Raw genomic sequence first — 14,749 nt, forward strand, 5'->3', positions numbered from 1 at the left:
TCTAGACGTGGTACACGGGGCTTAGTTGCTCTGTGACATGTGGAATCTTCCTGGACCAGGGATCAAACCTGTGTCCCCTGTATTGGCAGGAGGATGCTTATCCATTGCGCCACCAGGAAAGTCCTTCATATATCTTACATGAGGTTATATCCAGTGCTTGTTTTATAATTTCAGGATTAGATGTATATGTTTATGATACAAGCAATGATTCAAAATGTGCTCTTTGCACAAACTTATGATGGGGTATTTCCATTTGTATTGATAGTGTTTATGGTCCACCTTCAGGGAAAAAAAGTGCATTTGGAAATCTCCCTTGCACATCTTTCATTTACCACACTACAGTGACTTGGGAAACTGTCAAATGAGGTCAGATCCCTTGTTCATTTGATAATTTAGGTAGAAGACTCATGAATATATTTATGCAAATAGCCCTGGAGGCAGAATAAGGGCTCTATTAGAAATATTCAAGATTAGATGAGGATTCTTAAAATGTTTTTAAAAATCTATTACCTTGATTTAATGATTCATTGACTCCAAGGTATTCACTCTTAGGTGATCCCTAAAGGGAAGATCTGGAGAAAGGAAATGGCAACCCACTCCAGTATTCTTGCCTGGGAAATCCCATGGACAGAGGAGCATGGCAGGCCACAGTCCCTAGGGTCACAAAAGAGTCAGACACAACTTAGCAACTAAACAACAACAAAGGGAGGATACACAATGGAACAAGCACAGGTTTTTTGATTTACAGACCTCTCAAACCTCTGTTTTCTCATTTGTAAAATGAGGTGATTTTGACTATTAAATGAGATATGTCCCAAATTTGCTAAGTGTGCTTATTGTTAGACATCTCTAGTGACCTTCACAACGAACTTGCACTTGGGAAATCAGGCTGGTTTAGAAATGGGCCCTGGTTCGGATTATAGTTAATACAGATGCCTTTTGGAGTCCAGAAGACCTGGATTTGTATTCTAGCTTTGTGAACTTAAGAAAATTACTTATTAGCTTCAATTTCCTTATCTGTAAAAATACTTCAGTGGTAGTATTTTGAGACTAAGTAAAAAAAAAAAAAAAAAAAAACATAAAGGGCTTAGCACTGTGCCTGGCACATAGTAGGTTTGCTCATATAACAGTAACAACTCCTGAAGGGACCTTACATATCACTAAAGAGAAGAGGAAACAGTCATAGAGATGTAACAAAGCTGAACCCAATCTGCAAGTCAACAGGAAGTCGGCTGGGGAACGATTGAGTATTGGCTGCAATGATAGATGATGTAAAGTGAGGTTCAGAGATGAAAATATTTAAGTTGGGGGATAAAACACCATAAAACCCATTTAAAATGTGCCATCATTAATGAGCATTATATAAAAGAATGAGATGACATAATTAAGTCTGTGACTAAAGAATTTAGGAGGAGCTTAAGTAGTAGGAGTTGAAGAAATACAGAAGGTGGGTCTTAAGACAGGAGCTCAAGACACAAATGAAGTACAGCATAGATGATAGTCTGAATAGGAAGAGGACTTTGGGATAAATAGATGAAGAATTAGAAAAGACTAGCTCACATGCATGTTACAAATGAGGAAATAGACTCAGGAATTTAACCAGAATTTGTAAGATTTCTCCATTCCAGCTCAGAGGTTCTTATCCCTGTTTGCATATTAAAATCACCCAGGAGGTATTTTTAAAAATTAGTGCCTTGGTTGCACAACAAAGTGAATATACTTAACACTACTGAACTGTATGGCAAAAACCACTACAATATTGTGAAGTAATTAGCCTCCAATTAAGAGAAATAAATTAATTTTTTTAAATGGTTAAGATGGTAAATTTTGTGTTGTATTTTACCAGAATGTAAAAGAAAAATAGTGTCTGGGCCCCATCCCTCTATTTAGTATTGTTTTAAAAAGCTCCCCAGATAATATATTAGTATCATATTAACCTAACTAGGGTTGAGAACCACAGTCATTGTTTTCTTTACTAAGCAAATGACCTCCCTGCTATTATTGCTGGTTTAAGAAACAGAAGCCTCATTAGACCTTCTAATGAATTATTTCCTATTACCATTATAAGCTTACAGCCTCTCAAACAGCCCCAAAGATTTGGGTAATAAAGAAGGCTAAGTGGGGCCCTTACAGAAACTAAACAGCTAGTCAACTACTTAGGTGGAAGATAATAAGATTTAATCCAATGTGACCTCTCCATGCAACCTCTTTATGCTTCTCTCTACCTTTCACTTTAATGATTAAGATTTGTTAGGTGCTTACTGTGCCAAACACTTTATTATATCATTAAATCTTCACAAGCTTCTGAGGTAAGTATCATTAACATCTCCTTTGTAAGCTCCTTGACTGTCTTGAGAACTCTTTACTCCCAGCCTAGTGTTATTCCTGGCACATAGTGGGCTTCCCTCATGGCTCAGATGGTAAAGAATCTGCCTACAGTGTGGGAGACCCGGGTTCAATCCCTGGGTCGGGAAGGTCCCCTGGAGAAGGAAATAGCAACTGACTTCAGTATTCTTGCCTGGAGAATTCCATGGACAGAAGAGCCTGGTGGGCTAAAGTCCAGGGGTCACAAAGAGTCAGACACGACTGAGTGACTAACACTAACTTAACTAAAGTGTTATTCCTGGCACATAGTATGTACGAAATAAATCTGCTGAAAACTTAATGAGTCTATGTTTCACAGATACATTAAGAGCTCAAGAGGTTAAATAACTTGTTGATGTTATATAGCACGTAAGGGGTTGAACAGGTTTTGGAGCCCAGATCTCAGCTCCAAAGCACACACTTTAACCACTATTCTGTGACATTCACTGTCCCTTTTTATTTTCAGGGCTTTGGCCTCTGTTTACTGTACTCTCTCTATGGCCTATATTTAGCATAAAGTTTCTCTTGTGCTGTATGTTTCATGTTTTTAAGTAACAGAAACCCAATTTGAACAAGCTTAAACAAAAAGAGGAATTTATTATAAAGTTGCTGGTATCTGACAAAACACAAGGATAATGCAGATGGCCCTTAGGAACAAATAAATTAGGTGCTGAAATGCAGCCAGGATTTATCATCTTTCCTCCTCCAGCTCAATCCCAAATTCTCTGGGAAGGTACATAAAGAATGGCTTCTGATGCAACCATGAGAGTAAGGTAGAGAAAAGGGTAGCAGAGGGGTATAGAAGAGACAAAATAGATGTTTACATACAGTCCTCCTTTTGATTGCCCTATAAACACATATGCCATTTCCCCCATATCTACAATTCCAAAATGCCCACACCTAACAATCTATGGACAACTGCCAATCACATGCAGCTACTGCATCCAGAGCAACAACATGGCATGGACATGCCCCTTCTTCATCTAGTTCAGTGCAATCTAAATGTGGATCCTGCAACCTCTTTATAACTTGACTGCCACCAATAGATCTAACATGCAATAATAGAGAAATATTTAGATTAACCACAAAGTTTCCTATTAGGAAAGCAAAGGGGCACACCTTTATCCAGTCACCGGTCCGAGTATACACCATTCCACCTGGATAGGAAAGAAGGAAGGAAATAAATTACAGGTGTAGAAAAACTTATGAGAGTCAGTTATACTGATGGTCCTTCTTGTTTTACCAGTCTGTACTTGGGCCTTGGGATTGCTCTAGAAGAGCAGTGATTCTCAAACTTAAGAGTACATAAGAATCATCTGGAGAACTAGTGCAACCTGCAAAAACACTCAACACAAACACTCCATTCAAACACCTGCACTAAAGAGACTAGACAAAACTTGGCTTCTAGCCTTTTAAGTCTCTCAGTTCAGTTCAGTCACTCAGTTGTGTTCAACTCTTTGTGACCCCATGGACTGCAGCACACCAGGCTTCCCTGTCCATCACCAAATCCCGGAGCTTGCTCAGACTCACATACATTGAGTCGGTGATGCCATCCAACCATCTCATCCTCTGTCATCCCCTTCTCCTCCTGCCTTCAATCTTGCCCATCATGAGGGTCTTTTCCAATGAGTCAGTTCTTTGCATCAGGGGGCCAAAATATTGGAGTTTCAGCTTCAACCTCAGTCCTTCCAATGAATATTCAGGACTGATTTCCTTTAGGATTGACTTGTTTGATCTCCTTGCAGTCCAAGGGACTCTCAAGAGTCTTCTCCACCACCACAGTTCAAAAGCATCAGTTCATCAGTGCTCAGCTTTATGGTCCAAGTCTCACATCCATATATGACTTCTGGAAAAACCATAGCCTTGACTAGACGGACCTTTGTTGGCAAAGTAATGTCTCTGCTTTTTAATATGCTGTCTGGGTTGGTCATAGCTTTTCTTCCAAGGAGCAAGCATCTTTTAATTTCATGGCTACAGTCACCATCTGCAGAGATTTTGCAACCCAAGAAAATAAAGTCTGTTGCTGTTTCCATTGTTTCCCCATCTATTTGCCATGAAGTGATGGGAACAGATGCCATCATCTTAGTTATTTGAATGTTGAGTTTTAAGCCAACTTTTTCACTCTCCTCTTTCACTTTCATCAAGAGGCTCTTCAGTTCTTCTTCACTTTCTGCCATAAGGGTGGTATCATCTGCATATCTGAGGTTATTTATATTTCTCCTGGCAATCTTGAGTCTAGCTTGTGCTTCATCTGGCCCGGTATTCCACATGATGAGCTCTGCATATAGGTTAAATAAGCAGGGTGACAGTATACAGCCTTGACATACTCCTTTCCCAATTTGGAACCAGTCTGTTGTTCCATGTCTGGTTCTAACATGTTCTAATATGTTAACATGTCAGAGTCTCTGGGATGACCCAGTTTTCATCTGGAAAAGCTTGGGGCTATAAAAAGAATGTGTAGCTTGTTCTAGCTGACATCTGACAATAGACTCCTGACCTCTCTTTCTTAAGAGTGTTTACCAAAAAGGGCTTACAATTATGAATTCTTCCCCTGTGTGTGTGTCTCAAGGACCAATCCTTTGAAATGTAATCATTATGAAGGCTAGGGCTTCTGTCTCTCAGGAACTGTGGGAGGATATAATACTGACTTCAAAAATTGCCAATGAGCAGACACAGCTAGCCTAATTGCATTTACACTGGCCAGCCCTTTGTAATTTTTCCCTTTCCTGCTTCTACTTGAGCCCCACCTCACTCCTCCTCCCTCCTTCTCCCTTTAAAATGCTGTCACCTCTGCACAAATGGAATGGAGCTCTGCTCTTTCCCCTACTGTCAGTAACTGAATAAAATCTGTTCTCACTGCTTTAACTAATGTCAGCCTTTGTTTATCTTTGACACCACTTAAATCACAGATTGGCCTTCCCCAATGGCTCAGCAGGTAAAGAATCCACCTGCAAAACAGGCCACAGAGGATCGATCCCTGCATCAGGAAGATCCCCTGGAGGAGGGCATGGCAACCCACTCCAGTATTCTTGCCAGGAAAATGCCATGGACAGAAGAGCCTGGCAGACTACAGTCCATGGGTTGCAAAGAGTTGAGACACAGCTGAAGCATCTGAGCACACAGACACAAACCACAGATTACTGGCCTCACCCCCAAGAGTTTCTGATTCAGGAGGTCTGGAATGAGGCCCAAGAACTTACATATCTAACAGATCCTAGGTGCAGATGTGCTAGTCCATGTACCATACTTTGAGAATCACTGCTGGCTCATGGTCGCTGTTCACTAAATATGATTTTCATCTTCAAAACCTCATAGGACTGCTTGTTGATTTCATTTGAGGGGACTCACAATGCTAATAAGTGCCAAGAATCTAATCAACTTATGCACTTTGAATCTTTAGATTTGCTAAACAGAGTAACCTGACTCATTCTGTTGCAGCTCTATTTCTTATATCTGTACCTAAGGACTTGCATCCTTCTCCCTGGCATTCTGCTCAAGGTGTCCAGTTCAGAGCACAGATAGAAAACAGTAGGCTGATTTAAAGGATGTGACGCTTCTCTTTTTTGACCTGCTCTGGGAATGTTACACTTACCCACTTTCTCTTGTATTTCAGCTGAATGCATGTACAGAGGAAGAGATCTTCACATTTGGGGGCTTTGGCTTATATAGATGGCTTCCTTGGTGGCTTAGATGGTAAAGAATCTGCTTATATAAATAACCTCATTCCAACTGCCTGGATGCCAGTTTCCTAATTAGTGAAATATTTGAAGTGAGACAGAGTTCTACAAGTCAGCAAAGCCGATGAATATCTGACCGTCAACAGTTGCCAAACTCTTGATATATGCAGAAGGGCTGCTGTTTTTGAGTGTCAAGAGCAATAAGCAACTATTTCATTGCCAAATAACAGAATGCAAACTTCCAATTAATGATACGAGAGATCTCCAATCTCTGCCAGTCCTACAGTTTAGGGTTTGTAATTTGACATACCCCATTTCTGGTACCAGTTCTTGAATTAATATTTTTTGGTCATGAGTAGTTTCTAATTCAATTCTACCTTAAAAATAGTAAGGGTATGAGACTGCTTCAGAGAAACCAAGGACAAGAATATCTAAAGAATGATCTAAAACCTGGGACTTAAACATGATGAAGGCTTCCTATTTCCCATCTCTTTTCTGAGTCTGCATCTTTCTTCCCTTCCTTCAGACCAGCATCTTTTACTTTTGTTCATCTAATGGGAAAATTGACTGCTGATAGTGTCCAAGATTTAAATTTCAAGAAAAACTGGTCTCTTTGGTCCAGTTTCAAATTTCTAGAATGAGATTCTGATCGACCCAGCCTGAATTCATTATCTGCCTTTGACCCAGTCAGCTATGGTTATGGTTAACATGACAGTTTTTGTTATAACTGTAAATGGGGAGAGGGTTAATTCTTAGGAAAGGAGGGCTGAGTAAACAATCATTTAGGTATCCATTATACTAGAAAAACCTCTATTCTTTCCATCCGCCATCCTTTCAAGGCACTGTTCTCTCTTTCACTGCTTGTTTTCTCAAGAGTTATTTATGTGCATTGCTTCAATATCTACTTATTCTTTGCCAATCTGGCTTGTTCTATCTCCATTAGTCTTTTATGATGACTTTCTTTATGGAGTTTGATGCTTTTTCAGCTTTTGCATCCCCATACACTTTTCTCAATGGGCTACTTGTCCACGGGGCTGCAAAGAGTCAGACACGACTGAGTGATTAACACTGTCACACTTTTCTTGGGCTTCCCAGGTGGCACTATTGGTAAAGAACCCGCCTTCCAATGGCAGGAAACGTGAGTTCCATCCCTGGGTCGGGAAGATCTCCTGGAGGCAGGCACAGGAACCCACTCCAGTGTTCTTGCCTGGAGAATCCCATGGACAGAGGAGCCTGGCAGGCTAGAGTCCATAGGGTCACAAAGAGTCAAACACAACTGAAGCAATGTAGCATGCACTCACACTAGTCTCAGACTTCATTTCACCTGGACTACTCTTGGGTTCTGCACTTTTGTGTTCTTATTTAGCCTGCTTTTATCTCCTGCCTTGTATTAAATTCCAAGACAGATCTGACTACTACTCACAGAACAGAATTAATCTTCTTTGCTACCCTCCTCCTATTGAAACAGTGGGCTCTAAAAGCCAGTCAGCCAGCCAGAAGACTGGCACAATATCATAATCAACCAAGGAGAATGCTAAAAATAGTTTTTTCAAAAGATGATTCTGTACTGTTAGGGGAAAAACTGAAACCGCCTGCCCTAGCCAGGCAAGATAGTAGCCACTTGCATGAGTTATCTTAACAACAGGAGATTCCTGGTAAGGACCATGAAACTAACAAGCTACCACCAACCAGAAGAATTCAGGAAAGGTCAAAAAGAGAAGATGCCAGTCCATATGTCCTACCAACCTCCCAGAATCCTAACTGCACTCCATCTTGGCTGAGCAATTCACACAACACCAGTAAGAGCCCAGAGTCAGAATGATTGGCCAGAGACAAACTGGAAACTAACCCCATCACCATAAACTCCAAGGCTGCGAGCTACGTGGCAGAGCACTTCTCCTGGGTTCCCTTACCCTATTGTTCTCTGCTCTGGTGCCCTTTCCTGATAAAGCCTCTTGCTCTGTCAGCACATGTCTCCTCAGACAATTCATTTCCAAGTGTTAAACAAGAGTCCACTCTCAGACCCTTCCTTCATTATGTCTGGAATTGGAGCCCTTACTGCTATTTTCTCAAGAGCTCCCCAACAAATTAATTCATAGTGGTTGCAAATAAATGTCCTAACTATATGACATTGTAGCTCAAAGAGTACCAGACGGGTACAACTTGTAGTTTAATTTGTGTTGATGCTCATCTCCCTAAACAAAGAGATCCCGAGTACATTGGATATCCCATTTCACTTTGTCTCTGCATTACCTTGGGCAAATAAATAATATAAATCTCACTATTCATAAACTGGGGCCAAAAAACTCTTCCTCAAAGAATTACCTTAGCTAAAAAGTTATGTGGCTTATTACAGAACTAAGGTTATTTTACAACCTAAGATTATATTGTTATTGTTATCCAGTGGCTCAGTCATGTCCGAATCTTTGCAACCCCATGGACTGCAGCACGCCAGGCTTCCCTTTTACTATTTCCCAGAGTTTGCTCAAATTCATGTCCATTGAAGTCGGTGATGCCATCCAACCATCTCATCCTCTGTCCTCCCCTTCTCCTGCCTTCAATCTTTCCCAGCATCAAGGTCTCACAGAAATGGTGGTGGTGATCACTTTTACCTTTCATATGTGTCCTTTTCAATAATGTGCTACCCACGTTATTCCTTCCCCCCAAAGGAAAATTCTTCCTTCGTGGGAATCTTATAATAGTTAAGGTGAATTATAATAATCCACTTTACTTCCTTTCCCATGATGCATCACTACCCCCCAAACTCCTTTTCCTGGGAAAGGCGATGAACAGCCTGAAGCAACTCGGTGGATGTAGAGTTGGAGTGCAAATCCTAAATGCCTATCAGGCCCCGCCCCTTGATACCTAGTGAATACAAGGGTAGACGAAGGTGGTAATTTAGTTCCAACTCTTTATCCTGAAGCCTTAGAAGAGAATACAACTCCCAGGATGCCCCGCTTCCCTGCCCCGCCCCCGCTACTCCCCCACCCCCGCCTCCAACTGGAAAGCGTGTACCACAGAGAAGAGGCAATATGGCTCCCGGAGGTGGCAGGAAAAGGCTTTACCCCTTTTGAAGCGGTGAAGAGCGGCGGCAGAGGGATACAAAAGTGACTAGAGCCTGTCATCGATTTTATCCTCCCAGCCTCTCCTGAGTCCGGTCGGCCTCTCCCCTTCTCTCCTCCCAAATCCAGTCAGCTGTCTCCTCTTCACCCCGCCCTCGTTCCCTCTCTAGCTCACCCTCCCCTCGGGAATCCTTTCCCCGCCCCCTCGCCCCCCGTGGAGTGCGCACGCGCCCGCCCCCAGCTTCGCGCCCAGATCGCCGCCTAGCTTGCTCGCGCAGCCGCCGTCTCATCTGCCCACCGACGAAGCATGGGCGTCCAGGGCTTCCAAGAGTTCCTGGAGAAGCGCTGTCCTGGGGCCGTGGTGCCCGTGGACCTCCTCAAACTCGCGCGCACGGTCTCGCGCCAGCAGCAGCAGCACCAGCATCGCCAACTGCCGCCTACGGCAGCCCTAGCGCCCGGGGCTCCACGCGCCGCCAGGGGCTCTGCGCCTCAGCAACCGCCATTCCCGCCCGCCGCCTTGGGCGCCTACTCCGGGGGCGCGGGGCCTACTCGGCACCATCACCCCGCTCACCACTTCCACCATCACGGCCAGGCGCACCCCGGCCTGCACCCGCCGCCGCCGCCGCCGCCGCCGCCCCCTCCGCTGCCCGGGGCCCGGGTGCTTGTGGACGCGGGCTCAGCGCTGCCGCGGCTTTATGGCGGCTACCAGACGGATTGGGTGTGTGGCGGCCAATGGAACGCCATGCTGGGCTACTTGTCAGCGCTCTGTCAGGCTTGTGCCTATCCCGGCGGCGACGGCCTGGAGCTGGTGGTCATGTTCCCCGGGGGCTTGGGTAAGGACCGGCTGGCCGAATGGGGCCGTCGGTGCCAGGCCGAGCGGCAGACAGCGCAACTGATCGTGGGACACGTGGGCAACAAGGGCACCCCTCCTCCTCGGGCCTGGTTCCTGCCACCGGCCTGCCTGAGCCACTGCGTGAGGCTAGCACTCATCCGCTTCCGGGTCAAGGTGAGGGAGGGGCCGGATCTTAAATAACTCGCCCCACACCTATTCCCTCAACTAAACACCTAACCACCCACCCACTTACCTTTCTCCCATTTACCCACTCACCGCCCAGTCAGCTAACCCACTTGCCTAAGCACCCTTGATCATTTTATCCATCTACCCAACCCTTCATACCACCCCCTACTGATTCGCTCACCTGCATAACCACATCTCTCTGCCCATGTCGTCCCAATAACCCCCTTTACCCAGTTGGCCTATCTCTGGATTTTAGCAGAATTTCTTTTGTAGCTCCATCTTTCTCCTGCTGTTTTCTGCCTCAGGCTGAAATGCCCTTTTCAAATTTTACAGTTGACATCCTTCTGTTTCTCTTTCCAACCCTGCAGCAGATCAGTTAAACATGTTAATTGAACACCTTTCTTCTACAACTTTTCCCCGATTTTTGAACCATTGCTTCTTTTGCACCCATCTGTCCATTCAACCATTTTCATTTCAACCTGTTTCTATCTCATCCTTCCTTAGCCTAAACAAACAAACAAACCGACTGGTTCACTTTTCAACAAGTATTAACCCACTAAGAGTAAGGTGTTTAAAAGACATGTGAGACATGGTTCCTGCCCTTGGAAAATCAGAATATACACATGAAACATTTATTCAATGATATAAATGTGTTATGTGATTACGCTTTATGGTAAAGATTGTAAGTATAGTACTTGTTTGGTGTATGTGTGTTGGGGGGCAATATTTGGGCTAAAATGCTCAGAGGAGGCTTTCTTGAAGTTGGACCTCACCTGGATCTTTTAAGAATGAATTGGATTTGAATTACTTGCAGGCTTGGGAAGAGGCTTCTTTAAAGGAGAGAAAGAAAGTGAGCAGAAGCAAATGGGAATATCAAGCATGTGAGGCCTCATGGGGGCCAGTCTAATCTCTGCATTGGGTCACTGCATATGGAGGGGCCTGGAGAACAGCTTGGCAGCACCCCCCAGTTCTTGGTACAACTGCTGTTGCTTTGTTTCTTTCCCATACTCTTAAGTTTCAAGTTCCTACGTGTAGGGAATAGCAAGGCTTGAGAATTAAAGGAGTTGGGCAGGAAAAAAAAAAGTAGTACAGGGTTGAGTAGGACAGAACCACAAACCTATTCCCCAACCAAGGCTCTTGAGGATGTACACACAGTCAGAAGACGACATGGAACTGGAATCATAAACTAAGGAAATGGTGCTGGGTGGAGTAATGAGGAGGGGAAAATCTCAGCTGAGAGGTTGAAAGACCCACGTAAAGAAACTTGCAGTGGTCATACAGCTTTTGGCTGAAGTCTAGTCATGCTAGACTTCTTGTGCTCAGCATCTAATACGTGCCTAGGCTGGGTAGATTATAGCTGTTTTTAATAATTTTTTTTAAAATTCAATCATAAGCTATCTCAATACAAAGTGGAAGAAATATATATATCAGACTCCATTTGCTTGCCTTCCTGACGGGGCATTTTTTCAGTAGTTTGTCCATTCATGGCCATTCTTTCCAGTTTGTTTTCACTGCTACCACTCCATCTTTAAGGACTTTTTACCTCATTGTCATTAACTTGGTTGCTGTCAACAGTGACTAAGGTTGATGGAATGCTCACTGTGTGCCAGCTGCTAATCTGGGTGCTTTATCAAATGAAAATTATATCATTTGATCCTCACAATAACCTGTGAAACAGTATTATCGTTTTTCAAACTAGGGAACTGAGGAACAGGAGGTTTAGGAACTTGCCCAGAGTCACCTGGCAATAAATGGCAGAGCTAGGATACATGCCCAGGTGATCTGGCTCCAAAGCTCATGCTCTTAGCAACAGTGCTCTAAGATGAAGCCTTCTAAAGTGCCAGATTAAATCATTTCCATATTGGACTAAAATCTTCTCTGGCTTCTGGGTAAAGACAGGTTTGGGGCTGTTTGTTGTTATTTGTTGAGTACCTATAGGCTAGTAATATGTTGATTTCTGAGGATTCAGAGTGAGGTCAGGGGATCACTACCCTCAAGAAGGTTAGATTTTAGTAAACGAGACAAGCTGAAAACAAAGTTGCAGATACTGTGAGCTAATTGCTCATGATTGAAAAATATGGTCCCTGTAGGGAGTATTGGTTAATTCTGGTTGAGAGTGAAAATTGAGGGAGGTTTCACAGATTGGTACTGAGCCTTGAAGAGGTCTGGAAAGGGTGGTTCAGAGAGTGGACACAGATGTGGAGACATAAAATGGCCTTTGAGCTCTGAATAGGTTTTGATTAGAGGTTGGCAGGGTAGTTGAACACTGGGTTTGTGGTTTTCCAACTTCTTTGTTCATGCATATCATCAGCAAACATTTTTGAGAGGCAACCCTAAAATGACCTACTAAGATTCTTCAATACACATAGGCTCACTTTTAAAATCCCAGCAGTTCATAAAAAATGTATCTTGGATTGGATAGATGGATTCCCTGGTGGCTTAGATGGTAAAGCGTCTGCCTACAATGCGGGAGACCCGGGTTCAATCCCTGGATTGGGAAGATCTGGAGAAGGAAATGGCAAGTACTCCAGTACTCTTGCCTGGAGAATCCCATGGATGGAGGAGCCTGATAGGCTACAGTCCATGGGGTCGCAAAGAGTTGGACACGACTGAGCGACTTCATTTTCACTTTTTTTTTTTTTTTTTTTGCAAAGCAAATGTAGTAAACATGGTAAAGTCTCAGTCGTGATTAGTTTAATGTTCACTATGAAATTGTTTGAACTTTGCTATATGTTTAAAGTTTTTTGTAACAAAATGTTGGGGGAAAAATTTCTCAGTAGTCATAAGCACTACTGTTTGCAAAATATGTCTTGTTTCCCATGCTAGATTATAAACAACTCTTTGATCTTTTCATAGTCTCCATAATAACTTGTTTATTTTAGGTGCAGGATATCTTTTTTCCTTCAATGAAGAGGTTCAGTTCAGTTCAGTTGCTCAGTCGTGTCCGACTCTTTGCGACCCCATGAATCGCAGCACACCAGGCCTCCCTGTCCATCACCAACTCCCAGAGTTTACCCAAACTCACGTCCATTGAGTCAGTGATGCCATCCACCCATCTCATCCTCTGTCGTCCCCTTCTCCTCCTGCCCCCAGTCGCTCCCAGCATCAGGGTCTTTTCCATTGAGTCAACTCTTCGCATGAGGTGGTCAAAGTATTGGAGTTTCAGCTTCAGTTTCAGCTTCAGCATCAGTCCTTCCAATGAACACCCAGGACTGATCTCTTTAGGATGGACTGGTTGGATCTCCTTGCAGTCCAAGGGACTCTCAAGAGTCTTCTCCAACATCAACGTTCAAAAGCCTCAATTCTTCAGCGCTCAGCTTTCTTCACAGTCCAACTCTCACATCCATACATGACCACTGGGAAAACCATAGCCTTGACTAGACGGACCTTTCTTGACAAAGTAATGTCTCTGCTTTTTAATGTGCTATCTAGTTTTAACTTTCCTTCCAAGGAGTGAGTGTCTTTCAATTTCATGGCTGCAATCACCATCTGCAGTGGTTTTGGAGCCCAAAAAAATAAAGTCTGCCACTGTTTCTCTATTTCCCATGAAGTGATGGGACCAGATGCCATTATCTTTAAGCCAACTTTTTCACTCTCCTCTTTCACTTTCATCAAGAGGCTCTTTAGTTCCTCTTCACTTTCTGCCATAAGAGTGGTGTCATCTGCATATCTGAGATGAAATGAAGAGGTTAGTGATCTTAATAGAATGCATTGTAGGAATGACTTTTTAAAAGTGTGTAGTGTGGCTCTTAATATGGTGGATTTAAGACTGGCTCCAAACTGCATCTGTAAAGTATCTGTAGATGTAATCAGTGACTGAAGTTTTCTCTCCTTGTTCTGGTCAGTGGTTGTTGTCGGAGTGATGGAGAACTTCTTGGTTTCTAACACAGACTTGAAAGGTGTTGGTTAATAACTGATTGTGGTTTGCATTTTCAGGGGGGGTGTTTCACTGTCTTGAAGATAACAGTTTTTCACTTGAATGATTTGCATGCTTTCCATTTCTTTTGACTGAAATGCTAGTGATTCAGTCCAAAACCCACTAGTGTATTTCTCCTTCCCTTGGTTCTGTTCTTGAGTCTAGGTCACAAGTTCAGCCTTTATTCCCAATCTGACTTTCATTTGTGATAGAGAAAATAGAGGGATTAAATAAAAGATAAATTGCCAGATTGTCTGTTTAGGTTTAAACAATTTAGGACTTCCCTTGAAAATATTCAGTGTTATATTTTACTGGGATGAATTTTTGTTATTTGGTTGGTTTCAATTGTATGTTCTGCAAACCTTTGTACGTGATCATTGCCAGTAGCACAAAAATTAAGTAAAACCACAAATCGCTACCTAATCTCTTCCCAAGGGTCTCAGAGCAACCATAAAGCAGTTTTAGAATGTGGTTTCAAAGGTGATGTAGTGTGGTTAATGGTACGAATACTTTGTTTTAATGGTTAGTATATATATATTACAAAAAAATAGAACACATGAAACCCGTAGTTTCATAGGTATAACTCTTTAGAATGAGGCCAATTTTTAAAAAGTAAGTTGATTTAAATAAAAGTATTAAGGTACAGCACTTGGATATAGTACTTGGAGGGGCTTCCCTGGTGGCTTAGTGGTAAAGAATCCACCTGCTAATG

The 14,749-nt window shown here is 43.0% G+C and overlaps 1 protein-coding gene and 1 long non-coding RNA gene across 9 annotated transcripts in view; one reads left to right on the forward strand and one right to left on the reverse strand.

The window, feature by feature from the left end:
- The window catches only part of LOC147340315 (uncharacterized), a 40,755-nt gene extending 31,510 nt beyond the window's left edge, over positions 1-9,245 (reverse strand). For 2 of the 6 annotated variants that reach the window (XR_015159305.1, XR_015159301.1), the window contains exons 1-3: positions 9,107-9,241; positions 3,484-3,521; positions 511-654 (exon numbers count right to left, since the gene is read on the reverse strand). This is a non-coding gene — a long non-coding RNA (uncharacterized LOC147340315). Of the gene's footprint in view, positions 1-510; positions 655-2,941; positions 3,116-3,483; positions 3,522-5,956; positions 6,113-9,106 lie in introns of those variants that run through there. The other 4 variants (XR_015159300.1, XR_015159303.1, XR_015159304.1 and 1 more) reach the window with 3 other exon arrangements.
- Positions 9,060-14,749, forward strand: part of FAM120C (family with sequence similarity 120 member C) — a 123,032-nt gene continuing 117,342 nt past the window's right edge. For 2 of the 3 annotated variants that reach the window (XM_086388566.1, XM_086388569.1), the window contains exon 1: positions 9,060-10,109. In XM_086388566.1, the coding sequence (XP_086244692.1) occupies positions 9,411-10,109 (699 nt within the window). In that variant the 5' untranslated portion in view covers positions 9,060-9,410. The remainder of the gene's footprint in view (positions 10,110-14,749) is intronic. The other variant, XM_086388568.1, reaches the window with a different exon arrangement.

The sequence above is a fragment of the Bos grunniens genome, chromosome X, assembly GCF_055505025.1.
Source record: "Bos grunniens cultivar Pamir isolate PY7600 chromosome X, Bosgru_T2T1.0, whole genome shotgun sequence".
NCBI lineage: Eukaryota > Metazoa > Chordata > Mammalia > Artiodactyla > Bovidae > Bos > Bos grunniens.